The 27,920-nt window shown below is 54.3% G+C and overlaps 1 protein-coding gene and 1 long non-coding RNA gene across 2 annotated transcripts; one reads left to right on the top strand and one right to left on the bottom strand.

Annotated features, from left to right (window-relative positions):
• Positions 1–242: 242 nt before the first annotated feature.
• LOC106782977 (uncharacterized) lies at positions 243–23,152 on the bottom strand. The gene is made up of 5 exons (XR_011437417.1): positions 22,938–23,152; positions 6,473–6,579; positions 2,044–2,250; positions 1,031–1,136; positions 243–416 (listed from the first exon to the last, which is right to left on the bottom strand). It is a non-coding gene; the product is annotated as an uncharacterized lncRNA (long non-coding RNA).
• KCNG4 (potassium voltage-gated channel modifier subfamily G member 4) lies at positions 10,430–27,562 on the top strand. The gene is made up of 3 exons (XM_014738506.3): positions 10,430–10,565; positions 11,726–12,488; positions 22,710–27,562. Coding segments are annotated over exons 1-3 (1,536 nt in total). The 5' UTR covers positions 10,430–10,563; the 3' UTR covers positions 23,481–27,562.
• The last annotated feature ends 358 nt before the right edge of the window (positions 27,563–27,920 follow it).

Below are 27,920 nucleotides of genomic sequence, written 5' to 3'. Positions count from 1 at the left end.
AACATCCTGAACTTGGACATGAGTCACTGCTTCCCCACCTCGGCCACCCTCCTCCTGGAGACGGCGGGCTCTCAGCCCCTCCTGGTTCCCTGAAGCCCCCTGCCTCCCCTGCCTCCATTAGGCCCCTCTGGTCCCCAAGACCCCAGGACCCTCAAGCTTCTCAGAGACCTGCTAAGAGATGGCTGATTCTGAAAGCAAAGCTTCTAAATCTTGAGAAAAAACACACTGCTATTAATACGGACTTCGATGGTTCACATCTTCATTTGTTCACTGGCCAATGCCACATCCAGAATATTTCATTACACTTGAAAAGAGCGTGTCGCTTTAGGGTCTTGTCTTGAAGCGGTCTCTCTGAGGCAGGTGAGTGAGGAGAAGCACCCGATGGCAGGTTAGCTGAGCTCCTTGCAGCCGAAAGCCTTCAAAAGCACAATAATAAACAAGCACGTCCCCACATCTTCGCAAAGCGATGCCCTTCTTTGATGCGGGATGGGTGCATTTAAGGAGTTGGAGGTGACAGAGACGAGGCCTCCCATGGTGAGCCCCTTGGTGATGGGCCTGCTTCTCTCTCTGCCAGTTCCCACCCTGGACGCTCCTAGCTGCCAACTGCGCGGGCCTCCTGGTCTCAACAGTGCCCACCTCTGCCATTTGGCGTTTTACCCTGGCCCCTCCCCCACCCCCGCCACCTTCCACCCCACTTCTGCCGAATGACGCTGGCGAAAACAGTCCTGCCACCGTGCCACAGGCATCACCAAGACTCCAGGTCATTCCCCTGGGGGCCCTAGGGTCTGGCAATCCTTCTGCCAGGGAGCCCCTGCAGACCAGCACCTCCCAGGCTGTGCACCCCAATAACAGAGTGCAGAGAGCGGGCCTGTTAACAAGGGGGCACCCAGGAGGCAAGAGGTGGGGGGACACATAGGGGACCGCCAGCCAGCCCTGGGTCTAGGAGGAGCACGTCACACGTCAGCTTGTTAAAGGGGCTGAGCAGACCCCTGGGAGCGAAGCCCGCCTGACCTGCTGACCCCTGACTCACCTGGAGCAATACCCTTTTCCCTAGAGGCCTCGCAGCACGCACGTCCTTCCGGGATGGCTCATCTGACGCTGTGACAGTGAGGATGGGGCGCAAGCACAAATGGTTCCTGGTGGGGGGACGGGGAGGGAAGGGGAAGAGAGGGGCTGGGGAGGAGGGGAGCCTCTAGGGGCCCCTGTCCACCCTTTTACAGGAAATAATTCGCAACCTGACAAGGTGCCATGACCCTATGGGCCACGCAGACTCTCAGCCAGGTGGTTCTTGAGAATCCCTGGGAAATCCTAAAAGGGCCTCCCGTCCCACCAGACGCATTCAGGATCCTCATCAAGGCTCCCCAGGGGTTCTCTGGGCAGGAGAATCCCACCCAGCCCCCTATGACCAGGCATGAGCGGCTCATGGTCCGGGGTGGGTGGGGGATGCCCAGGATCTGCCCATTTCCACCTGCTGCAAACCCGAATCCCGAACCTGCCTCTCGGCCAGGACAGGGCCTTCTGGGGAAATCCCTTCACTCAAGGGCGCTCCAGGCCTCCCAAGAACCAGAGCTGCTCTGTCCTCCCTCCGGGGCCGGGAGCCAGGGGAAATTCATTGCTTTCCCCACATCCTCGCCTCCAGGGTCACCCCTCGCTTACCTGCCCCTTCTCCCCGCCTCCCCTCCCCAGCTGCACCTCTCTGGACTCTGGACGTGACGTGTGCTCCCTGGCGGGGGTGCTGAGGATGCTCACGCTTGTACTGCCAGCCCCCAGCTCTTCTCTGGTCTCCGGACTCAAATTCCCAAACACCCGCAGCGGGGTTCAAGGATGACATCCTGTCCCGCAAACCTCTCCTCCTCCATTGCTTCCCATTTGGGTTCCTGCCCCTCCTTCTGCTCCATCACAGACGGGCAGTCTTGGGGTGTCCATAGCCTCCTCCTGCTCCTTCACTGTCTGCACCCCCATCCTCCATCCAGCCCGTCCCCACGCCCGCCCTGTCAGGGCTCCTCCTCACAGGCCCGCATCCCTCCCACACTCCAGCCTCACCTGCTCTGAGTTCTTGAGCTTCTCCAGGCCTCCATGTCTCCATCTCTAGACTGAGGGGATGATTGGATCTGTCTCTGATATCCGGCTGTTGGAAGGGCTAAAATGTGTGTTTCATTCAGCGTGTGGTTCACAGGAGAGCTGAGCGATAGATGGTAGTAACGGTGCGCTGGCCACGCTTCTTGGTGCGTCCGACTGGCCCTCTCTGAGCTGCGAAGGAGAAACTGCTAGATGTGCTGTCTCTGGACCCGAAAATGGCATCTGTGAGGGCTGGGAGCTCACCTCGGAGGGAGGGAGCCTCGAGGCTTCTCACGCGCTTTCCAACGCCACCCCCCAGGTTCCCGCATCCTCTCCGCCACAGAACTAAAGAATAAAAAGAGATGAGGCCCAAATATCCCCCCAGAATACTAGCTAACTGCAAAAGGGAAATGTTCCCTTAGAGTTTAGACATCCTCTGTGGCCACTTTAACCCACGATGCTTCTTGGTGTCATCCACGGGGACAGCCAAGCCTCATGAGTTCCCCGTGTCCCCATCGATAAAGCATTCTTGCCAAAACTATTTAAACTTGAGCATAATCAATACTTTAGACCTAATTTCCAGAAATAGAGGGGCACTTGGGAACAATGGGATAAACCTAGAAGGAGGAGCCGTCTACAAGACAACTGGCTTGATGTCTTTAAAAACTCAGCGTCCTGGGGGGTGGGGAGAAGGTGCTGGAAGCACAGAGGATTGTCTGAGATTAAAAGAGTCAAGAAACATGATCAGCAAATGTCGTATGTGACCCTGAATTGGATCTTGGTCTTTGAAAAACAGTGATAAAAGACATTTTGGAGACACAGAAATTTGATTATGGGCCGAACATTAGATGATATTAGGGAATTATCGTTCATGTTATTTGTGTTAGAGGTGACAATGGTCTTGTGATTATGTAGAGAATTATCTTTATTTTTCTCCATGTCTATGCTGAAGAATTCAGGGTGAAGTGTCTGTAGTTTGCTTTGAAATGTTTCAAAAATATATATATATTCATTATAAAGCCAATATGATGAGACACTAGTAATTACGAGCCTCGGCAGGGAACAGGGACATTCATTGTACTAGTCTTGCAATTTTCCCGCTGGTTTGAAAAATGTCATAATAAAAAGCTACAAGCACCTGGGGCGGGGAGCCGAGACCCCAGCACGTGCTCTGCTCTGTATCCCCCAGTCAGAGTATAATGACGTTCCAGTTGCTCTGCTCTGTATCCCCCAGTCAGAGTATAATGACGTTCCAGTCTCCTCGGAGGCATCCCTCCTCCGATAGAAAGGACTCAGCTGCAGAGCCAACTGCCCGGCATTCAAAGGCAGTGGCACGTCCCTTTGTAGTGGAGGCTGTCCCTGACAGCCCTCAGCTTCTGCAGGCCGCCGGAGGACAGACTCGCTTTCTGGAAGGGCTTGCATCTTCCACGGGGGATAATTACCTCCTGAGCAATACTTTTAAACAGAAAGCTTAACTGGCTGTAAAGGATCCAACCACCTCTCTCCTCCCTTCCAGAAAAGGAAAGCAGGAGGCAGGTGGAAGGTAGCGAGTCAGACCTCCACCGCTGACATTCCTCCATCCACAAGGACCTCAGGATTCCAGGAGGAAGGGAGGGAGGGAGGGCAGGCGGGGTCCAGGCAAAGGCACAGAGCAGGGCGTCACTGCAGGTTCAGGAGTGACTGACAAAAAAATCGAGGTTCCAGGCTTGAGCAGCTTTGAAAGCCCGGACACTTCAAAGCCATTTGCTGTGACAACCTGGTTGTAACCAGGAGCCCAAGGCTGAATCCAGCCCACTGATGGGTCTTATTAGGCCCTCCATGCCAGCGGTTGTTAAAAAAAAAGCAAAAAAAGCCACACTTCTAAAATTTAAATATAACATGCATACTAAAGTATGCAAGTTTGTTGCGCAGATTCAACCTCCTGTGTCATCAGCCCCCAGATGGAACAGGTCAAACCACACGGCCAGCCCCCAGAACCGACCATGCACCGCCCTAAATAATCACTGTCCTGGTTTCATCACCATAGATCAGCTTTGCCTTTTTTTTTTTCCCTTTTTCTCCCCAAATCCCCCCAGTACTTAGTTGTGTATTTTGGGTTGTGGGTCCTTCTGGCTGTGCTATGTGGGACGCCGCCTCAGCGTGGCTGGATGAGCGGTGCCATGTTCGCGCCCAGGATCTCAACCGGCGAAACCCTGGGCCGCCAAAGTGGAGCGCACGAACCTAACCACTCGGCCAAGGGGCCGGCTCCGAGCTTTGCCTGTTTTTGAATTTTATATAAACGGAATCGCGCTGTGTCTGCTCTTTTGTGCCTGGCTTCTTTCTCTCAACTTAACGACTATGACATTCTTCCGTGTTGTTGCAAACGGTCAGGGTGCATGTTCTCCTTGCTGTGTGGTATTCCACCCTGTGCGTGTCCACGATTCGTTTACCCGGGCTCCCGTTTGTGCGTGTGCCAATCTGCGGCTGTCATAAAACAGGGCCTTGACCCAAAGTTTTCAGTGCGCGTGAGCAAGTTTCTCACGGGTGTACCCCAGGAGCGGAATTGCTGGGTCATCAGAAACGCATCTGTTCAGCTCCACGGTGCTTCATAAGTTTCAGAGTTAGTGGGCAACCTTTAGAATGTGAGAGAGATTTAGCATAAAAACCAGGACTTACAGCTCTTCCTTCCGAGTGTGAAGCTATCTCAACAGTGGCCCCACCTTCCACCTTCGTGACTGGGGCGTTCCCCCACAGCCCCACCCCAGCCTGCCTTGTGTCGCCCTCCTGGATCCTGGAGGAGCCTCAACTTTGGGACTCTCCATGGTAAATGATCCGAGCGTGCTTCTACTTCAAGTCCATAACAAAAACCGCTGTGATGCCTCAGTTTCCCCAAAGAGGTCCCGCTGAATGTCCTCAGTGGTGCAAGGACTGGGAACAGGTCACTCCAGTGGGGTCTGAGGCCTTGGCTGCTCACCAGATCTCCCTGCTGGGGTACGGTTGGGGCTGAACCAGCTGGAGGCAGGGAAGGGCCCCCATTGCTATTTGTCCAGCCCTTTCTGGGTGGTCCCTCCCATCTATTCTGGCTCCTCTCCCCTCCTCCCTCCCCTCCAGGCCCACAGCCACTGACTCGTTTAGGCCGCATCTCCTCCAGCCCGGTCTGATAAACCATCGCTTTCTTCCAGGCTGGCTCCTCCTCCCCATGCTACCAGGATGCCTATTAATTTAACTTAAAAAAAAAGTTTTTGAATCAATACATGCCCATGGTTTTAAAAAAATGAAACAGTATCAAATGATGTATAGAGAGGAGGAAATTTCTGTCTTCCTTTCACCCCCTCCTAAAACCACTCAGCTTCTCTCCCCAGAGGCAACCCAGTTTCTAGTTTTTTACTCATTTTTTGGAAACAAATATTCTCTGCACACACACACACACACACACACCCCTCTTGTCTGTTTTCACCCAGACTCGAGCGTTCATTATGATCTGTTCTGCACCCTGCACTTCAGGCACCTCGCTGGTCCTTCCACGTCAGAACAGAGAGATTTTTCTGTCTCTCTTTAACAGATGCAGGGGTTTCTCTCGCCTATAGGACCGTCATTTATTCAACCAGCCCTCTGATGGGGGACATTTCGGTCATTTCCAATCCGCCACTATCACCAACGATGCCATAGTGAGCATCTTTACACACACGTCTTGCACTCACGTGCGAGCTTATCTGCAGAATAAATCCCTAGATGTGCGATTGAAGGTCAGAGGGCATCTGTGTTTCTTGTTTTGGTCAATAGTGCCAAATCGCCCTTTCAAAGGGTGGTACCATTTTACACTGCCTCCAGCAATATAGGAGAGCGAGCACAAGTGAGCTCCAGAAAACGCGTCTCCGATCACGCCCCTCCTGATGTCAAGCGCCTGTTCCCGGAGCCCAGCCTCACGCAGAGTCACCCGAGGAACTTTCGAAGCAATCCTGCAACCCCGCAGTTCTGAGTTCACGGAGCTGGATGTGGCCCAGTCATGGGAGCTTTTTAAAAGCTCGCCAGGGTGGTGCTAGAATGTTCCAAGGTGGGCAACCCCGGCTTCCCTCGCCAATGGCTCCCCCAGGCCAGTGTAAAGCCTGTAGCCCTCAGCAAAGCAGAGAAGCCCATCGTTTTTGATTCCCACCTGCCTCCCTCCTCCCTTGCTTCACGTGCTCACTGCTCGCCCGTCAAGGTTTGCCCAGGTCCCACCATGGGGGGCGCTCCCCTGGCCCCCCCGGTGTATGCAGTGATGGACGGAGTCGACTGGCACAGGCTTGCCAGAGCCAACCATTAGCATCTCTTCCCAACTCGGCATTCAGGGAGGTCATGCTGTTAGAGCAAAAAACTGCTTACGGTAGGAGTATTTACACCACGGTAATTGGCAAACACTACAAAGAAGGACTTTTTTCCCCAGAAAGCCAGTCACCATTGAACGGCACACTGCCTCTCATCAGTCTCCTCTGCTCGCTCACGGCACCCTGGCATCCGTCTACTCCAGCTCTTCTCATGCTCTGTCATCAGGAGACTTGATTCCTGTAATAATAAGTAATAGTGATGATGAAAATAATCATTTCTTATCGAGCGTGTCCTGTGTGCCAGGCACTGAGAACCTGTGCTTCCCGGACATGAACTCATTCACTCCTTACAATAACCCTGTGAGGCGAGGACTATCGTCTCCCCATCTTTCCTGACCCACAAAGAGGGAGGGTGACTCGCCCAAGGCAGCCACAAGCCAAGGAACGCGGGCAGCCCCTGGGAGCTGGAAACGTGCTCTCCCCTGGTGCCGCCAGCAGGCACGCAGCCCTGACAACACTGCGATTCCAGCCCCAAAAGATGCATTTTGGAGAGAATGCATTTGTGCTGTTTTAAGCCGCTGCGTGTGTGTGTTGTTACAGCAGCCAGAGGAGACTCACACACAGTCCCTGCGCCCATCCTTTTATCCAGAACGTACGGCAGGCAGCAGTCCCTCTGAAGACGCTGCCGATGGGCTGGCATAGGCTGTCCTGTATCCCGGACTTCCAGGACGCTGGAGAGGCACGGGGGCTGGGCGACCTCCCAGGATGAGCTGAGGTCAAATGTACACAGAAGGGAGGAATGTTGGGGCCAGGAAGCCGGGGGCATTGAGCTGAGAGGTGACTGGGAGTTTACCAAGCTCTGCGGAAGGGCTCCGGGAATGCCTGGGGGCAGAGGCTGACGGGCTGGGCACCAGGCTAAAGTCAACCGTCCTACAGCCTGGGCAAGAGACAGTGCTGATAGAAGGCACTGGGGCTGTGAACAGAGCACTGGACTGCGAGTCCTATCCGAGCCTGCCCTGCGCGCTCAGACAATTTTGCCCTCTTCTCTGGGTCTCAGTTCTAGGAGTCATGAGGGGCTTGGACTAGATCACACCTCTCAACTTCCCTTTTTTTTTTTTTGAGGAAGATTAACCCTGAGCTGACATCTGCCGCCAGCCCTCCTCTTTTTGCTGAGGAAGACTGGCCCTGAGCTAACATCCATGCCCATCTTCCTCTACTTTATATGCAGGATGCCTACCACCGCAGGGCTTGACGAGTGGTGTGTGGGTCTGCACCTGGGATCCGAACCAGTGAACCCCGGGCCGCTGAAGCAGAGCATGTGAACTTAACCACTGTACCACTGGGCTGGCCCTTCAACCTCCCTTTTAAAACACTTTTTTAACAGCACACTCCTTTCTCCAAACAAAATCTTTCTTGCATGACTTAGAATTCTGAAGATAATAATCATAATAACAGGAGGCACTTAAGTGGGCCTTGCTTCATCCCAACACTCTTCTAAGCACCTTATAAACATAAATTTATTTGTTCAATGCTCACAACAAATCAATAGGTGGGAGCTGTCATCTTCATTTCACAGATGAGGGAATCGGGGCACAGAGAGGTTAAGAAACTTGCTGAAGGTCACCCAGCAGGGAAGTGGTAAATTCTGGACTTGAACCCATGCACTCAGGATGCAAAGAGAACTGAGAGGCAGGAGGACAGGTTGGAGGAGATTTAGGCAGAACTGTTAAGTCAAAGTAAGTAATAAAGAGCTGGGGGAGGCGGGCAGACAGAGGAGAGGGGGCAAGACAACCAGCGTGAGCTGGAAAGATAATTTTGGAGTCCGGTTTATGAGAGGCGTTGGAGTAGCCACGGGGTCTGAGAGAACTGGGTGCCAGGGGAACAGGGCAGAGCACCTCCATCACCAGCAGGTGCCCTGGGGTCTGTGAGTGGGCTGAGTGTGGAGACTGGGCCATGTGGGCCACGGCATTTATCTGGGTTACACTTACAGACTCACCATGGAAAGATGATCCAGGGGGGGCCGCCATGATGAAGCAGGGGGCCTCACCACCCTGTCCTCCCCTTTGTCACCCTCCATTCAGGCCCCTAAATCATTTCTGCAGAACCCTCGAGTTTCCAGTAATACCATTTGAAACCCGCTAGCCTGGCCCACCTCCATTCAGTCGGCTTCTCTGCACCCGCCTGGCTTCATCCCCATTGCCCGGGCCCCAGAGAGCCCACCGAGGCCCGCGCTCCTGCCACCCCTCCAGGCGGCCGTGGGGGGCTCTGGCAGGCCTTCCTCCCTCCCCGATCCTTGCATCAGAATTCCACGTTTCTGTTAAGTGCAGATTCCACTCAACAAGGTGACCCCGAGCAAGCTCGTCCCTGGACCTCGGGGCTTCATCTGCAAAATGGAGCTGATAATGATAACTCCGCTTTGGAAGCCAAGAGACTGGGCCTCAGAACCTCTTAAGGAAATTAAGGAGAGACGATGTACATTGAGCACCTTCGTGAGAAGAGGTTTTGCAATTTTAGCCATCACGGCTTCGGCTGTCCTCATTTGACCGGTGAGAAGACTGAGGTTCAGAGAGGTGAAGTGACTGACCAAGGACACACAGCAAGGCAGTACAGAGCCGATGCTAGGACCCAGGTCCTGGAACTAACTGTGCCTCTGCCTCTTCACCCCCATCCTGCAGCCAAACCCACAGAAGGAGCCTGCGCTGCGGCTTCTGGTGGGACCATCCTCCGACCACCTTTCATTCTCGTATTTTTTACAGACAAGGAAACTGAGGCTCAGAGGCACTCAGTCACCTGTCCAAGGTCACCCAGCCCTTCACATTGGAGCCGGGGATCCAGGTGTGTGTGACTCCAGGCTCACGCCTCTTCCTGGTCCATCGTACAGCTTCCAGAACTCCCACCCAGAGCCCGGAGACTGGGTTTCTCTGTCTGAACATGTCCCAGGCCTGGGCTGATAAAAAACAGCAAAAAGTTCCTCCGGCAGCCTCGACCTGAGCTCCTCCCCGGCATCGGCACACCCCGGGCGACGAGCCTTCAGGAGCCAGGGCCAGGCAGCTGCAGCCGGCCTGGCCCCAAGTTGCCCTCTGCTCCTGCCGAGTTGCGCTCCTTCTTGGAGGGGAGGGGAGGCGAGCGCAGCTCTCCTTGCCTTCCAGGCGGTTGGCAGAGCGCGGCGGCGGCTGAGGCTGCCTGCTGCCTGGCTGATGGAGAGATTATTTCTAAGCCCTTCCCATCCCCCACCCCCCCTTGCAGGACCACACTGGCTGTCCCCGTGGGACTCGGAGTGCAGAGCCCGCTGCCGAAGCAGGACAGCTGGTTCAGCTCCCTGCTAGCATGAACCCCTCAGACCCTCACCTCTCATGAGGCCAAGGGTTTCTGGGTCCTTTTAAAAACCCCACCGCACCCCCCCACCCCCAGGGCTGTCCTGCAGTTGCTGGAGAGAGAGATGCAGAATGAACGGACTTCTGGGTTCTGGAGGAGGCAAGGGAAGAAAGACGGGAAACTAACTCTGCCAGAAACTGCTGTGTTTCAGATTTTTCTTCTCTTCTCTTTCATCGTCACCACAAACCCATCTCTCCCCTGGGCAGTGAGACATGGGCTCCCCCTGCCCAGCAGAGAAACAGCTGGAAACGGGCTCCCTGAGACAGGAGGGTGAGTTAAACTTCGGGGGAAGAAGTTCGTGTGGGCTGCTGGGGTGGGGGTTTGCAGGACGCAGGTCAGCATCCTCGGTCCCAGTGGTGTTTTGAGCGACTCGCTTTCCCCACGCTCTGGAAGAGCTTGCGTGCTGGCTGTTTTGGGGGGGCAGTAGATTGCAAAGTTGGGTTTGTGCAGTGATGCAGAAAGGGCAGTTTGGGGGGGTTCTAGAAAGAGCCCCACTGGGGGCCAGAGTCCCAGGGTGGATTCCGATTTGCTGTGTGACCTTGGATGAGCCACTTCAGCCCCATGGGTCTGGGTTTTTGCACTGGGAGGATGAGAATGCTTGGGAAGGACTCCCCGGATTTCAAAACACCCTTCTCTCCACAGGCTGCTCATCTTCCTCTGGCCGTGCGTTGTAGACAAAGGAAGGCAGGCAGAATGATAGAATGCTGTGTGGCGAGCAAGTGTGAAATGCACGGGCTGTGATTCAACTCTTCACTCTCTGCCGGAATCCAACCAGCTCCGAAACTGAGAGGAACTTTGATTTCCATTCGGCTGCTGAGTTTCCCTCTCGAGTGGAGTGCATCTTGGAATGTAAGGCTATAGATGCTGTGGAAACAGCTCCACCTGGAATGAATAGCATAGGAAATGGTTGCAGGATGCTGAGGATGAGAGAGATTCTGGAAGTGATTTTTTGAAGGCATGGGCAAAAGCTGAAACCCTTATTCTAAGTCAAGCGTCCCAAATAGGCCTGAAATGGAGAGAGCGTTAGAAGCCCCTTCATTTTGCAGATAACAAGGGTGAGGCCCAGAGAGGGGGAATAACTGGCTCAAGGTCACACAGCAAGGGGGGCCGAGGCAAGCACCCAGTGAGCGTGGAGGAGCGCTGTCATTGACAGCAAAGTCCTCCAAATGAGAAAGCAAATAAGAGGGAGGAGGTGACGGTCATGGAGCTTCTCCTGAGAGTCAGAGGTTGTGCTAAGCAGTCACATCTCTCATTCGTTACTTTCTGTGCCTCAATTCCTCATCTGTAAAATGGGGACGTGACGTCCGTCTCACAGGGTTGCTGAGACAAGCTAACACGGGGGAGGCATGTAGATGGGTGCCTGGCATGTCAGAAGCATCTAGAAGTGTTCTTAATGCACACTTCATGCATATTACTGCATGTAACCCCCACTGTGCCCCATGAGGTGGATGCTCAAATGACCCCAGCTGTACTGGTGAAGCAAAGGGCTCAGAGAGGCTGAGTAACCCACATGGGGTGGCAGTCCGTAAGGGATCAGAACGTGGCTGTGAACTTGAGAACCCCTTACCCTCTTAACCTCTATTTTTACCAACTGTCCCTTGCAAGGTTGGTAGGAGTCTTATCATTGGAATGAAAGATGCTGAGATCAGAGAGGTTAAGCCACACGCCCAAGACCACACAGCCTGGAAGTGGCACAGCTCTGACTTGGCCAGCTCAGGACTGCGCTCCCCAGGTCCCCATCCACATAATGCCCGTTCCAGGGAGATTCTCCTGAGATAGAAGCATGTGCTCCACCAGGAAAGGGATGTCCTCTTCTCCTTTGGTTCACTGATGGACCCCAAGTGCATAGTAGGTGCCCAATAAATCCGTGCTGGATGGAGGATTAAAAGAATGAATGATGCCGATGCAGTTGCAGGAAAGCGAACGTGAAGCAATGTCCGTGCCATCTAGGACTCTGCCCTGAGATCGGTTTCTCCCTGTTCTCTTGCTCTTTTCCCTTTGGGTGCCAGGACCTCTTTGGCGATGCCTGTGCCTTCCAGAGACAGGAGCCTGCTTCCCGGGCACCACCGCTCCCGCTCCTGCAGCCCTTTCAGCCCGCTCCTGCCCGGCGCCGTGGAGCCGCCGTCCATCAAGGGCCTTTACTACCGCAGGGCCCGGCGGGTGGGCGCCCGGGACGCCTCCCCGGCGGCCGACCTGAAGAAGGAGATCCTGGTGAACGTCGGGGGCCGGAGGTACGTCCTCCCCTGGAGCACGCTGGACGACTTTCCACTGAGCCGCCTGAGCAAGCTCAAGCTCTGCCGGAACCACGAGGAGATCGCGCAGCTCTGCGACGACTACGATGAGGACAGTCAGGAGTTCTTCTTTGACAGGAGCCCCAACGCTTTCGGCGCCATCGTGAGCTTCCTGGCGGCCGGCAAGCTGGCCCTCCTGCGGGAGATGTGCGTGCTGTCCTTCCGGGAGGAGCTGACCTACTGGGGGATCGAGGAGGCCAACCTGGAGAAGTGCTGCCTGCGGGAGCTGCTCAAGAGGCTGGAGGAGCTGGCCGAGCTGCGCAGGGAGGAGGCGCTGCAGCGGCAGAGGGACGCGGGTGGCCCAGCCGCCGCCGCCTCGCGCTGGGGGCTCTGCATGCACTGGCTGCGGGAGACCGTGGAGAACCCGCAGTCGGGGCTGCCCGGGAAGCTCTTTGCTTGTCTGTCCATCCTCTTCGTGGCCACCACGGCGGTCAGCCTGTGTGTCAGCACCTTGCCCGACCTGAGGGCCGAGGAGGACAAGGTGAGTGGCCATTTCTCCATCAGGCACAGCGCCCAGGGCCCACAAGACTTAGGGCCCACAGAAATGTTCTCATTTCTTTTCAAACAAGGGAAAGATTGACTAGGATCTAGCATGGATCGTATTCATTTTTAGACCGATAGACACAGTTGTAAAAGATAATTTCTAATGTGATTTTTGGAGGAAGAAGCCCATGAAGGCAGAAGTGCCCAGGGCCTGCAAAAGTCACAAGGCGGCCCTGCGTCTGATGGTGAGGCTTGCATAGTGACAAAGCTGCCCCTGGTCTTAGTGGGCCCGGTGGGCCCAGTTCTGCCTCTCCTGGCTCCATGACCACAGGCAAATTGCTTCACCTCTCTGAGCCTCGGTTTCCTCCTCTGTAAATGGGCAGGGTGGCCATGAAAGTCCACACATTCCCTCACTCACCGTGTGCTTACTGAGCAGCTGCTCTGGGCCACACACTGTGCCAGGCCCAAAGCCCCCGCCTTCTCGAGCCCACTTTCTCGGGGGCAGCCAGCTACTCCAGCTTCCTCGGGGTTACAGAGAAAAGATGCTGACGATGGCAAAGATTCTGGGCCCTCAGCTTCCGTGCTTGTCACTTTACTCCTGAGCCTCTCAGTCAGTCTCACCGGATGAGGAGCTCAGACAGGAGTCGACTTCTAAGTGACTCTGCCCCAGGAGGCCAGAGCAAAAAGTTTTTCTTGCCCACTCCTGCATTCTCTTTCCAGGGAGCTATGGAAAAAGACCTCCCCCCCAGGGGGCCAGATGGTCTGAATCTAACATTTTGTTGGGAGGGTTATTAGGGAGCTTCAGACTGAGAACTGGATTGTTTCCTAATTTAAAATGTTGCTCCTGCCCTGCTCCATGCTCCTCCATGGCTCCCCATCACCCTAACTTACGGAGCTCACATTAGGAGGGAGCCGATAAACAAAACACATACGTAAGATAGTGCACCCTAAATATGGCCCATAACCATTGTCAGTCCACGTAAGTTCTCTTCCCTTAAAAGTATATCCCAGGGTAATATGGTAGGATCAGAGAACTTTCCAGATAGAAAGGACTTAGATGGAGAACAAGCCTGTGCCTCACACAGAGTAGGCTCTCAATGAATATTTGTTGAATGAAATGTATCTTGTCCAAACTATAAATGTTTGTCCTAGAGCAAACCAACCAAAATGTTTTTGACTTTCAAACAGCTTTTTCCTTGTGGAGAGGGCTACAGCTCCAACCATAGGCATTTTTTTCATTCTTTAGCACAAAATCATGTGACTTAAGAGCCTGCTTATTCACAGAAATATTTCCAGGTGGACACTGCAGTAAAAAGATTAGGAAGACACAAGGGGCTTCCGGCCCCCGGCCCCCACGGGTGCCCTTGATCCCTGTTGCGGAAGGAACCCCAGGTTTCCACAAGCCTGTTCCTCGTAGGGATTTCCAGGGAGCCAGGATTTAGACACTGCAAAGGGACAGGATCCTTTCAGAGCCTAACACTTTGAAAATTACCCGGGGTGTGACCCAGGCTTGGCTTAACGGGGACTCAGGGAATCAGATCAGAGGTGGGCAAGAGGCACGCCGAGCGGGGCAGCCCCAAGCCTGAGCCGAGGCGTCAGGCAGCCATTTCTGCTCCCGGACCAGAGGGGCTGCTGCTCACGCCAGTGGCATCTCTGTACTCCTTTCACTTTGTGAAATCGCCTTTGGATCCGGGGAGAGGCTGGGGGTGCGACCCTCAGAAACAGCGTGTCTGTTTCAGAGAGCCGGGAGGCTGAGGACGAGGCAGTCTTCTTCTTTCAAGACTGTGCGCCTCACATTTACATAAGAAGATGATGCTCTCTTCTCCCTGATGCGCCCTCGGGGATGTCAGTCTGAAAGTGGCCAGAGCCAGTGAGCCAGCTGCTAACGATCTCCGGCCAGCTGCTTCTGGGGGGCGGCCGTGCCTGGGAGGCGAAGGGGCCTGAGTTGTCCCAAGGGGTCTGGCAGCATCTGCTCAGATGAATTACTGACTCGTGGGGGGACAACACCCCGGGGCTATGACCCACAGAGCTTCTCCTTCAGAGTTAGAAGACAGGAGAAAGAAAGCAGTTTTCCTTCTTTTTCTTCTAACTGCTCACAGCAACACCCCTTGGAGTAAACTTAGCCGTCGGGGTGAAAGGTCCCTGCCTGAGATTGCAAATTAAAACGGAGGAGGGAGGAGGCCGTGCCCACAGGACGGAGCCCAGTGCCTGAGCCCCTCCGGGAGCATTCAGACTCTGTTGGACCCCCGGGAGGAGCTCATCCCGAGGCGATGAAAGCACCGACACTTACGAGCGCTCGCGTGAGGCTGGCATTGGATGGAATGGACTGACGGTCCTTGCCGCGGCTTTGCAAAGTGGATGTCATCACTCCCCATTGTACAGACGAGGAAACTGAGGCCAGGGCAGTGTTGTCACCTTCTTAAGCTCACGGTTAGTAACGGGCAGAGCCAGGATTGGAACTCACCTCTGCTTGGCTCTAAAACCTGACCCCTTGCGACACCATGACACAAGCCTTCAATGCCGGGTCCCTCTGCCTCTGGTGTAGACCCTCAGCCGTGGCAGCACTTTGAGTTTCTGAGGCTGCTGGACTTTGTAAGTGCTTCTCTGTCCGGCATGACGGCTCAGGGTGCAGACGAGCCAGGTTTGAATCTTGGCCTCACCCCTGACTGACTCAGTGTTCATGGGGAAGCCACTTAACCTCCTTGTGCCTCAGTTTCCTCGTTTGTATAATGGGGATGCAATTGACCCTTTCCTCAAGGAGTTACGGTGAGGATTACAGGAGCAATGCGTGTAAAGCAGTTGGGAAAATGCTGACGCATAAGAAGTGCCCGATCAGTGAGCTGTCATCATCATCCGCTCATCAGGAGCTAGTTAACAGGGAATCACATTTGTCCTCTCATTCGCTCAACAACAGTTATTGAGCGCCTACTGAGTACATACTCCCAGGTGCTAGAGACAAGGCAAATTTCGTACCTTGTTGGAGCTTATACTCTGAGCATCCCTGATCCATTTTTCAAATTTGAGGTGAAATTCACGTAACATAAAATCAACCAGCTTAAAGTGGACAACTCATCGGCATTCAGCACATTCACAATGTTGAGCAGCTACCACCTGTATCAAGTTTCAAAACATCTCCACTGCTCCAAAACAAAACCCCATACCGATCACGCAGCCACTCGCCGTTCCTCTCCGTCCAGCCCCAGGCAACCACCCATCTGCTGTCTGTGTCCATGGGTTTCCCTAGTCCAGACGTGTCGTATAAATGGAATCATAGGACATGTGGTCTTTCATGACTGGCTTCTTTCACTGAGCCTCACGTTCTCAAGGTCCACCCGTGTTGTAGCGGGTGTCAGCATGTCATTCCTTTTTTACGGCTGAATAATATTTCATCATCAGTGTGTGCTACGGTTTGTTTATCCGTTCATCCAGTGGTGAAAGCTGCCACTTCCCAAGTTCTTTGCGTCCCTCTGCCCGAGCCCTCTGCCACGACGATCACCCTGCCTTTCATTCCTAGCTCCCTTCTGTGTGGCCTCGGCCCTTGCCGGGCAGCTCTGTTGGTCAGAGCCCTTCCCCTCCCTCTAGGGGGGCCGAAGCTCAGTGGTCAGCTGCAGTTGAACTCTCGCTGCTCCCCTTCTCTTGACGTCTTTCTTCCTCTTTACTGCCACCAAGACGTCCCAAACTGCAGCAGACAGTGTCACGTCCTGGAAAGGAGCCAGAATCTGGACCAGTTGGCTGGTCCAGGGTTCAAATCCCAGCTCTGCCCTGGACAAGTCGCTCTGTTTCTCTGTGCTTCTGTTTCCTCACCTACAAGGGAGGATAATAATGACACCTACTCAGAGGGTGGCGCTGAGGACTGCACGATCCCATTTACCGTGTGCTGCACACAGTACACACTCGCTGTGTTTTTACCCACCCTTTAGGACTCACACTCCTTCCACCCGTCCACCTCCAGGCTTCCTCGAACACAAACGGCAACGGCCGAGCCAGCGGTCAGTCGGTTCAAACATCGTCTCTGTCCGTTTCCAGTGCCTGTCACCATCCTTCATCCACTCATGCATTCAACAGACCCTGTCCGAGGGCCTGCTCCATGCTGGGGACCCAGGGGCGACCAGCGCAGGCGCAAACCCGCTCTCTACCTGCCCGGCCAGCCTTCGCTCATTTCTCCTGCCACCTGAGCTGCTCCCGCCCCAGAGGTTTGCTCGGGGCTTTCACAGATACTGCACAGAGACATCACAGCGGACTGCAAAGTGCCCTCGGTGGCTGCAGGACCGCGGTGGCGCTTAGGGCAGGACCTGCGGGCTCTGCTCCTCACTTCCCCTCTCGGCCTGCACTGTGGCTTCGCATCTCGCCAAGGTGAGGAGGAGAGCATAGAGAGACTTTTAAAGACCAAGTGGAGCTCTTGGGCACCCGTCACTTTTGGGGCTGCAATTTCCACCTCCCAGCCTCCCTGCCCTTTAATAAAAGGCCTCTTGCTGGAGCCAGCTTCTCCCCGACCCCTGTCCCTTTCTTGGGTCGTGAACCAGCTCCATAATGAACTGACCCACTCTCTGTAGCGTCTCTGTGTTCGGTGACATTTGGTAATTGCTCTAGGGAATTCTTCTTACCCTGTTTTTTCAGGTTTTAGGGTTTTTTTTCCCTATATCCCAGCCAACAAGAAGCACTCCCCATTTCCCGAATGGGGCCCACCTTTCCTGACTCACTGTACCTCGCACTGTTCCTCCTGCGTTGTCACGCTCCCCTCATCTCCATGCCCCATTCCTCGCCCCATCTGCTCGGTTCCACACACTTGTCAGAGCCCCGTGTCCCATGGCGGGGGCGTGGGGGCAGCTGGGAGGTGGGAGCCGAGGGGAGGGGAGGGGGACTGCGGCTCGAGGGGAGGGGGCTGTGGGGAGAGGATCATGGGAGGGACATAAAGGAGGAGAGAGATGGCAGAGGGCACAGGCCCAGGAGACAACTGGCTCTCGGGGAGGGGAGAGGCGGGAAGAGAGATGAGTCAGCACGGCCAGGCGGCCAGGCACCGAGAGAGTCTCGGAGGAAACAGCCCGGGACCTGAGGCCAGGGCCAGAGGCACAGAGGATGGAATTCACAGGCAAGGGGGAGGAGGGGCAGGGAGGTACAAGCTCCCGAACGGAGCCGTGGGACCAGCACTGAGCTACAGGGGAGGTGAGAAGTGGGCGATTCTGGCCAGGTTCTGAAAGAGGGGGTGAGAAGTGGCTGATTCTGGCCATATTCTGAAGGAAAGGGTGAGAAGTCGTGATTCTGGCCATGTTCGGAAGGAGGAGCAGGCATTTCTTGAGAGACGGAAGGGTGCAAGGAAGGCTCCAAGGTCAAGGCTGTCAGACCGGAGTCTCTCCCAGCTAGAATTTCTGGAACTGGCCCTCTCTGCACCCGCAGCCATCCGCCAGTCCAGACAGACCCCCAGGGCCAGCAGCTTTGCCCTCGGAAAGCCCTGCCCGCCCTCTGACCCCAGAGCCCTTCGGAGCAGCTCTGCTCCGGAGCTTTGGGAAAGCAATCGGGGCAAGGCTGCGGGACCCCTGCTCACGGCCTCCCCGGCACTGACTGGGCTGCTCAGACTGGGACCCTGGTCTCTTTTCTATTGAGATATAATTCACACACACTAACAGTCACCCTTTTAGGGTGCCCAGATCAGTGGTTTTCAGTACACAGTTGGCAACCATTGCCACCGTCTAATTCCAGGACATTCCCATCACCCCAAAAAGAAATGCTACACACACTCCCGGCTACTCCTCATTCTCCCAAATTGTAGCATGTAAATGTAGCTCCATCCCTTTTCATGGCTGAATAATATTCCATTGAACAGCCAGACCACATTTTGCTTATCCATTTATCAGTTGGTGGGCATTTGGGTTGTTTCCACTTTTTGGCTGTCGTGAACAGTGCTGTTGTGAACATTCGTGTACAACCTTTATGTGGATGAATGTTTTCAGTTCTTTCGGGTACCTAGGAGTGGAATTGCTGGGTCATACGGCAAATGTATATTTAAATTTTTGAGGGACCACAGACCTGTTTTCAACAGCAGCTGAGCCATTTTACAACCCCATCAGCAATGTCTGGGCATTCTAATTTCTCTGCATCTTTGCCAACACTTCTTATTTTTTTGTCTTTACAATCATACCATCTTAATGAGCATGGAACGGTACCTCACTGTGGTTTTGATTTCCGACTCCGATTTTTTTTAACTTTTCACGATGGAAAATTTCAGGCATTTACAAAGTAAACAGAATAATGTAATGAACTCAAGTAGCCATGACTCAGCTTCCACCGTGGTCCACATTCTGCCATTCTCGCTCTCTCTCTCTCTCTCTCTCTCTCTGCACCCTCTCCCCACCTCCAATTGTTTATTATTATTATCATTCATTTTATTTTTATTTTACAGTTTTCTAGGTAAAATTTACAGGCATCGAAACGTAAAAATCTTAGCCGTACAATTTAACAGGTGGATCCACCGTGTAACCCACATCCCTGTTTAACAGAGAATATTCCCGCCACCCAGGAACGTTCTCTCATGTTCCCTCACAGTCAGTCCCCACCCGCCCAGGGCAGCTGCTGTTGGTGGCTTTGTCCTCCACACTCGAGTTTTCCCGTTCTTGAACTTTGCACACGTGGAAACAGACCGTGCATCCTCTTTTGCGTCTGGCTGTTTGCCCCCCATCCTGTGATGAGAGCCGTCTGTCGGCTGCATCACTCACACCTCTGACCTCCTCGGGGCTGACTCGCCTTCTGCAGTGCACGGAGGAATCAGAGCTCACCTTCTTCCCACCGGGGACAAGCCCACCGACAGGGTGACCAACCATCCCGGTTTGCCCAGGACCGAGGGGGCTCTGGGGACCTGGAACTGTCTGTGCTCAAATCTCGAAAGTTCTGGGCAAACCAGGATGAGTTGTTCACCCTATCTACAAAATACAACCGGAAACTTCCTCGGAGAGAGAAAAAATAACTTTTTCCTTTCCTTCCTTTGTATTTTTCTTCAAATATTGGCTGGCCTGGGGATTATTTCCTCAGCCCGAGCCCCATAAATCCTCGCCACCCCTGCGCCGCCGGCCGCTAATGGGGCATTTCTCCGAGGACCAGTGCCAGGAGGCTGGTATAAGGATGCAGAGCGGAGCAGCAGTGCAGGGGCTGACTCGGCAGAGCGCTTGCTGCAGTGCAGGGAGGGGGCGGCGGGCCAGGCTGGGGGAGGGAGTGGGTGGTGCATGCCTTGAATAGCCAAATGCCAGCCAGAACCATCTCTGTCTCTCAGGAGACACCTTCCTGAGCCCCAGGGTCTGGTCTGGAAAGGTCACTCCTAGGCCACAAGAGGCTCTTGAGCGGAGGGGGAAACTCCCAGAAAGTCAGCGACAAAAGAGGCCTTGTAGGGAGAATCTGGTCCAGAGTCTGAAAACCTTCCAGGTGCCTCCGAGTCCACCTGCGGGGCTTGCCAAAATGCAGACTCCTGGGCCCCGCGCTAGGGTTTTGCTTTTGTCATGGGGGCCCAAGAATCTGCTTTTGTAACAAGCACCCTGGGGGATTCTGCTGCAGGGGGCTCTGAATCAGCTTTGAGAAACACTGACTCTGTTCCAACCTCTTCATCAGAAACTAAAGCACAGAGAGGGGCAGTGACCACATGAGGTCACGCAGCAAAGTTTTAGGAGGAATGGGGAACTGGGATCCCAAACTCCTGAGCCTTCCAGGATCCTGGAGCACACCCAAGGTGTTGTAGCAAAGGCCTCTCAGTGCATTGCAGAATTTCCTCAGCTTCCTGTAACATCCAGCAATAGAAGGAGGGTATAGTTACCCTTACATTGCTCAGGCATGCTCCTGTCTATGACCATCTCATAAAGACGGCTCCCAGGGCTCATGGGCCGGCAGGTGCAGCAGCCCGAAACTTTTACATGTGCCATCTCCATTAGTGCTGCATCCACGCTATATGCATCGTTTCCCTCCATCACAGTGACTTTCCCAGAGCAGAGAATGGAAAGTCCAGAGCGGACAAATGATTTGCCCAAGTAAGTGGACAGTGGGATTTGAGCCTGGGTCACAGGGACTCTGGACTCCACGCCCTCAACAGCACTCCCACTACCCCCGACCCCTTCAGCAGATCAGGTAGCAGTCAAGGCCTGGCCCTGGACAGGCAAATAGAGATGGGATGGACCAGCTTGTGTCTCTCCAGTGGACAGATGTAAAGAACATTGAGGTTTAGGGACTAGCCCTGTGGCTGAGTGGTTAAGTTCGCAAACTCCACTTCAGTGACCTGGGGTTCGCCAGTTCGGATCCTGGAGACAGACCTAGCACCGCTCAAGAGGCCATGCTGTGGTGGCATCCCACACAGCAGAACTTTGAATGACTTATAACTAGGATATACAACTATGTACTGGGGCTTTGGGGAGGAAAAAAAAAGAGGAAGATTGGCAACAGATGTTAGCTCAGGGCCAATCTTCCTCAAAAAAAAAAAAAAAAAAAACCATGGGCTCAAAAAAAAAAATGCGGTTTAGTATTCCTGTGGGCCCAGGCACCGGAAATAATTTCTTTTTTCCACTTCAGAGCTTTTTAATCCAAAGAAACTACAGTTGTCAACATCCTGCTTTTCACTCAGGCAACTGGCTTTGGTCATTCACTCACTCATCCATCATAGATATACAGATGTAACATTTAGAGTCAGGTTCTCAACTCTGGCTCCACATTAGAATCATCTATGGGGCTTCTGGAAAATTCTGCTGCTCAGGCTCAAACCTAGATCAATTAAATTAGAATCTCTGAGGTGCTAGCCTGGACATTAGGATTTTCCAAAGCCCCCAGATGATTCTAATGCGCAGCCAAGGCTGAGAGCCACTGCCCAGACGGGAGAGTCTCAAGCTTTAACGTGCACGTAAGTCACTGGGGGTCTTGTTAAAATGCAGATTCTGATTCCACAGGGGTGGGGTGGGGCCCAAGATCTGGCGTTTCTAACAAGCGCCCAGGGGAGGCCGATGCTTCTGATTTGAGGACCACACTTCGAGCAGCACAGGGGCCAGTGGCGCTCTCTGTCAGGAGCCAGGGGCAGGGGGTGTGACCGACACAACACAGAATCCGCTGCAGTGCCCGCCTGGCCGGAATCTCCCAAGGGAAACAGACCCCGTGTGAACGGTTGCAATCACGTGCCACAGGGGCACCCTGGGGACAAGGGAGCCCTCTGTGCCCCACTAGCCTCTGAGTCTCCAGAAATGAGGTCTGCTTCTCCACTGCTGTACCTCCAGGGCCCAGCTGGGGGCCTGGCACGTGGCGAGCCCTCCATCCATCTTTGTTGGATGAATGAATGAGGGATGGTGGGCAAGGAAGTTACAAGACAGAGTACAGTGGCTGAGAGGGTTTCTACTGTGTACGTGAGCTGCCGGAGCCACTTGCTGGGCCATAAAGCGAGGTCAAAACCCCGCTCACGGCATCGCTGGGGGGCTTCAGAGACAGCACCAAAGCAGTGCCTGGCACACAGGAGGGGCTCCTTCAGTAAAGGTGAAGCTTGGCTGCTGTAACAGAGAGGCCCTGAGATAGAACGGCTTTAAACAAAATAGAAGCTGATTTCTCTGGCAAAGAGGATCAAGGGGAGCGGGCAGCGCTCATTCCGAGACCCAGCTATTTTTCCACCTTCCCCTGGGATGCTCCACCCTCCCCTGGGGTGTTGGTCCAACCTGCCGGTTCTGAGCTGGGCGGCAGGGCCATCTGGGTTGTCGCACGCGGCTCACGGGGAAGAAGAGTGTGCGGGAACTCACGAGGACATCGTAAGTTCTGGAACTGGAGGTGGCACCCATCACTTCTGTTTACATCCCGTAGGTGGGGACGTAGTTATCTGGCCACACCTAGCTGTTAGGGAGGCTAGAAAGGGTGGCCTCTGATCCAGCTGACCGGCCATGTGCCCAGCCACAACTTGAGAGCTATGGAAAAAGGGGGTTTTGTAAAAAGGGACAACTAAGGGTCTACAGCACAGAGCTCAATCGAGATAGACAGATAACATAGAATAGAGAAATTATATGATATATATAGAATATATACAGAATACATTTAATATATGGAATGTATATCTATATCCACCTCTATATATATCTATACTGATAAGCCGATATCTATCTATCTATACTGATATCAATCTCCATATAGATACATGGAATCGCTTTTCGGCCTGGTTATTCGCCCCGTGTCCAGCGCTGGTGCCCGCCCACTCTCTACCCTGCATTTGTTGTCTCTCCAGGGTGAGTGCTCTCAGAAATGCTACTATATCTTCATCGTGGAGACCGTCTGCGTGGCCTGGTTTTCCCTGGAGTTCTGCCTGCGGTTTGTCCAGGCCCAGAACAAGTGCCAGTTCTTCCAGGGGCCCCTGAACATCATCGACATCCTGGCCATCTCCCCCTACTACGTGTCCCTCGCGGTGTCGGACGAGCCCCAGGAGGACGGCGAGAGGCCGGGCGGGAGCTCCTACCTGGAGAAGGTGGGGCTGGCGCTGCGCGTGCTGCGGGCGCTGCGCATCCTCTACGTGATGCGCCTGGCGCGCCACTCGCTGGGGCTGCAGACGCTGGGCCTCACCGTGCGCCGCTGCACGCGCGAGTTCGGCCTGCTCCTCCTCTTCCTCTGCGTGGCCGTCACCCTCTTCTCCCCTCTGGTCTACGTGGCCGAGAATGAGTCCGGCCGGGTCCTGGAGTTCACCAGCATCCCGGCCTCCTATTGGTGGGCCGTCATCTCCATGACGACCGTGGGCTACGGAGACATGGTCCCGCGCAGCGTGCCGGGCCAGATGGTGGCCCTCAGCAGCATCCTGAGTGGGATCCTCATCATGGCCTTCCCAGCCACGTCCATCTTCCACACCTTCTCGCACTCCTACCTGGAGCTCAAGAGGGAGCAGGAGCAGCTCCAGGCCCGCCTCCGCCGCCTGCAAAACGTCGCCACGGCCAGTGAACACCAACTCCTGAGTGATGTCGACGACATGATCCTGGAGGGACCCGCCTCGCCCATCGCATACATTTAACTCCAAATCCTCGTGGATACGCTGGAACTTCCACCCATCGCCCTTGGCTGACAGGGGCTGGAGAATACTAGCATGTAGACCCTTGGGTGGTATGTTTCCTGAACTCAGGGAACGCTCCAGAAGCTGAGAGGGGCTCAAGGACACAGATGTTTGATCCGTGTGATTCTTGACCCTCCTGGTCACCACCATCCAGGCTGACCTTGTCTGTGTTGCTTGCCTTTTCCTCTCTGCCTGCCCATGGCTGAGCATAGCCACTTTTGCTGGGTTAGACGGGTCTCCCTTCATTCTCATTTGCTTCCCAGCAGTCTTCAATATCTGAAGCTGGGTTCCAGACGCCCACAGAAGCAAGCCTACAGAATTCTATTCCTCCCCTAGGACCCTCTATCCTGGGCCACCCCACTGCAAGGAACTGGAGGTTCCAGTCGCCGCAAGCCCTTCTGATCGGGTCTCCCCGCCCAGCCTCTCCTGGTTCCAGTGGGCGTCCACATGTTCTCCTTCCGCTCACCACCACATTGGCATTTTCCTAGTGCAGCTGCCTCCCCGCCCCCAGCTCTGGAAGCCCTTAGCCAACAGGGCAGAACTGGCCTCTGTGTTAAATCCCACAGTGGGGGCTGGTGGTCTCCCATCCCTCCTGACACACCTGGGACCTGGGCAGGAGCGTCACCTGCCAGCACAGCAGGCCCTCCTTGGCCAACTGGACTCTTGGCAGGACATTCTCCAATCATCCAGTCCTTGGCCTTGGCAGAGGCTCACTCCTGCAGCGCACTGCATTGTCCCTTGAGAGAACCGTTCCTGCTGCTGGTTCCTCCAGCACTGCAGGGACCTCGGCTTTCCACCTTCAGCTAAGCCACCATGGACGCAGTGTCACTTCAGTGCAGAAGCGAGGGCAGCCTTAAGATCTGCCCCCTGCCAGCTCCCCAAACCAGGCCCCTTGATGCCAGAGGATAGACGTCCTCAGCTTATATTTAAATGTATTTATTTATTTATCCATTCATTCCCTGGCAGATTCGGCCCTTTGCATCCAGTGTAGGAGACAGATGTAGGCCCAGGTCGTTAGAGATAAAGGCGGTGCATACTGAGACCAGAGAGGAAAAAGCAGTGAATTCTGAGAGGTCAGCTCCCAAAGGGCTTCACAAAGACGCAGGAGGGGAGAGTGCGGAGGGATGTTTGGGGAGACGAGCTAGAAGGAGGGATGGGACAGCAGGTGGTGGGCTGTGGATGCTGTGCAGAGGATCTGGACTCTTCGGTGGATGGAGAGATGTTAGAGACGCCAGAGGAAGGAGCAATGTGAACGGACTGAGGGTGTGGTTGGTGAAGACGATGATGACCATGGGATGCGAGAAGCCCAGTTTGGAACAGAGAGCGACCGAGCAGCTCAGGCAAGACATGAGGGCCTATCTCCTCCACATTGTGAATTGTACAAGGTGGTGCCAGGTCCTGGCCTCTCGTCTCTTGTTCCCCAGTAGGGCACACCCGGAGAGGTCTCGATGGCACTTCCCACAGGTGACGTGGCCACACACAGTTACTCACTGTTGGCTGTAAATGTGCTGGAGAAAGTGCGCTGGGGTGCGAATGGGTGACGGTGAGGAGGGCGGGGGCCGGGATCTGATGTAGTTTCTGTGTAAGCGCATCAGCGTTTCATCACTGAGGACAAGTTACTTGCTGCTTGTTCATTCCCCTGGCATTTAGCACAGGCCTACTACGGGCCAGGCACACACCTTCCCCTGACCTCAACACTGGGGTCAGCACAGCCGCGGGCTCTGGCCCAGGGGAGCACTCCACACCAGCATCTAGCTTCAAACTAGCCTTGACCTTGTGGGGGGCCCTCGTTCCCTTTGACTGCTCCAGGTGCCCTCCCAGCTGATGGGGGCACATGTCCCCACCCCTCTAGACCCCCAAGAGTTTGCGGAACACCCCCATCCTGACATTTCACCGAGAAAGGTCTTTGCATAGTGGCACAGCGGCCAGTCACACAAAGAAAGGCCCCACCCCCTGTATAATCCACCTGTGACCCTGGGGCCTTTCCCTCTCTGTCAGCTTCAGGAGCTGGGCTAGATCTGTGGTGTTCTGGCTGGGGTTCCATGAACACCCCCAGGGCTGCCATGTGGGTGGAGAGTTCTGCATTCCAAAGTGCCGCATTTGCAAGGAACGATTTTTAAAAGGGTGTGCAAATTTCTAGACACCCTCCCCCTTCCAGTCAGTGCCATCCCCGGCCCCTCGAACTGAGGCGGCCGGCTCACCCCAGGACCAGGGAGGCATCCTTGACAGGCACCGGAAGCCCTGGGACCCACACCACACCCCACATGGGCCCTCCCTCTTCTGATGAAGACCCTTTCAGTGCTGTGTGCCCAGTGCAGTCACTCGTCACTCCAGCTCTGCCCGTCGCTGTGAGTGGCTTCCACGCAGCATCTCCATTTTCCTCTGTTTCCCATGCCGGGCATCCAAACCAAAGAAAAATAGTTGAGCCCCTCACCCTCATTACAAGGTTCTAGAGTGTCTTTCTACATGCCCGGTGGAAATTCTTTACTCAATTAGAAGTGGAAAATTGGAGTGGATTGCTGGCATGTGGAGCTTAATTAAACGCTCTATTTTTTCTCCCCAGTAACGCCCTGGGGGACCGGTCTAAGTTGAGTTAGTCTAGCCTTGCCCAGCAGCCTTTCCTTCATGCTGATTGGATGCGACACGGATGACCAGCGAGTTGCTAGGCTGTCTCTTCATCCCGATTGGCTGAAAGGAGTCCTGCGATTTCGAGAGGGGCTTGTTTTCTCTGAGGCCAAAGGGCATGACTGCAGCCAAAGGAAGCAATTTTCCAGCTGAAGGCAAGGAGCGAACGGTCCCTGACATAAGCCGTTTTCATGGTGTGTCATAGATGTGTCTCCCGGAGGTAACTTTAAGATGTTGGTCCAACATCTCTAGCCAGGCAGAGTTGAGCCCAAGAAGTGACTTGGGGATGGATGGGTTAATTCTTCAACACAAGGCTAGCGGGCTCTGCCCTGGACTGCACTGGGGGCCCACTGACTCTGTTTTGATGGCTTTTAGGCCTTGAGAAATTGGTAACTGGAAGGTGTATCAGGAGACGGTCTAAGCTGGGGGCTTCGGTGGGTTTCCAGTGTCTGTGATCCTCTGGAGATTATGTGCATCTCCAAGTGCACATCTTTGAAAAAGGGTCCAGTGATTTCATCAGCTCCTCAAAGGAGTCCATGACCCCTCAAAAAGGATAAGAAACTCTTGAGTAAATCAACTCCCTCATTTTAAGATGGAGAGACCAAGGCTCAGAGAGGGAAAGCCACCTGCCCAAGGCCACCCAGCCGGTTCATTCAATTAGCTCCAAATACACTGATTCCCAGCGGAAAACTCTTTCTAGTGTGTCGTGCTGCAGCTCTTAGACTCCTCTGAATCGGTGCCCCAGCCCTCAAAGAAAATATTCGTGACAAGATCATCATAATGCTATGCCACGCTAGGCTGAGCAGAGCGAGCAGGGTTGTCTCAGGGCGTCTCGGGCACTGACTCTCACGCTTCCTTTGCCACATAATAGTGGACGTGGGGAAACTGACTTCAGGGCCGTCCATTTCTCGTGGATCCCATGAGAGGGTGGACGAGAGGGTTGTCAGTGTCCCTCCCAGTGTGGGAAGTCTGTGAGTTGGGGGAGTGGAGTCATTGCATCAGTTTTACCATGGACGGGGCAGATGAGGAAGAGGAGAGAGGAGAGAGGAGAGAAAGGAAGACAGACCGTGGGCCCTAATGATCCACAGAATCGCTCCCTTTGCAAAAATCAGCGAGTAGTTCAAGTGTGACTGGAAGTTCACTAAGATCTCTGCCCCCCAGCTGCCCGCAACTGTCCTACGCAGCCCACCTGGGTCCCTCGCCCCCACCCTGAGGGCCTGCACCTGCCAGGGCCCGGCTGCATGGCTCTCCCCGTCCGTCCTCTTCCTCGTATGAAATGCTAATTACGGGATCACTCACTGAATGATGATGAGGCACCTGGCAATTGATTTTTTAACATTTGGAAAACACATCAAACTCGCAAAAAAAGTTGCAAGAACAAAAAATAGTACATAGAACACCCGAATACACCTCTTTTTGAAACATGTTGTCCCACTTGCTTTATCATTCATTCTCCGTTATATATCCATTGTATGTTTTTCTGGGCCATTTGAGTAAGTCGACTATATCTTAGCCCTTTGCTTTCCGAACTTTAGGACGTGGTAACTGGAAGGCCTATCAGAGACCATCAGCCCGAGGATGCTTAGCCGAGAGCTTCCGGGAGGGCGCTGTGACCCTCTGGAGATGCCACGCAAGCAAGCACATGTAGGTGACATGCATTTCAAAGTGCAAAGTGTCCAGTGATTTCATCAGCTTCTCAAAGGACTCCCTGACTCCCCCTCGGAATAAAGGCTAGGAGGCTCTGAGGGGAGCCAGCTCCGTCGTCTTAAGATGGAG

Source organism: Equus caballus, chromosome 3 (genome assembly GCF_041296265.1).
Source record: "Equus caballus isolate H_3958 breed thoroughbred chromosome 3, TB-T2T, whole genome shotgun sequence".
Classification (NCBI taxonomy): domain Eukaryota; kingdom Metazoa; phylum Chordata; class Mammalia; order Perissodactyla; family Equidae; genus Equus; species Equus caballus.
The sequence above is the reverse complement of the archived record's forward strand: the minus strand, read 5'-3'. Positions and strand labels throughout refer to the sequence as shown.

Coding starts and splice junctions, on each gene's coding strand:
- KCNG4 (XM_014738506.3), top strand. Junction 12,489..22,709: donor TGAGGGCCGAGGAGGACAAG/GTGAGTGGCCAT, acceptor TTGTCTCTCCAG/GGTGAGTGCTCTCAGAAATG.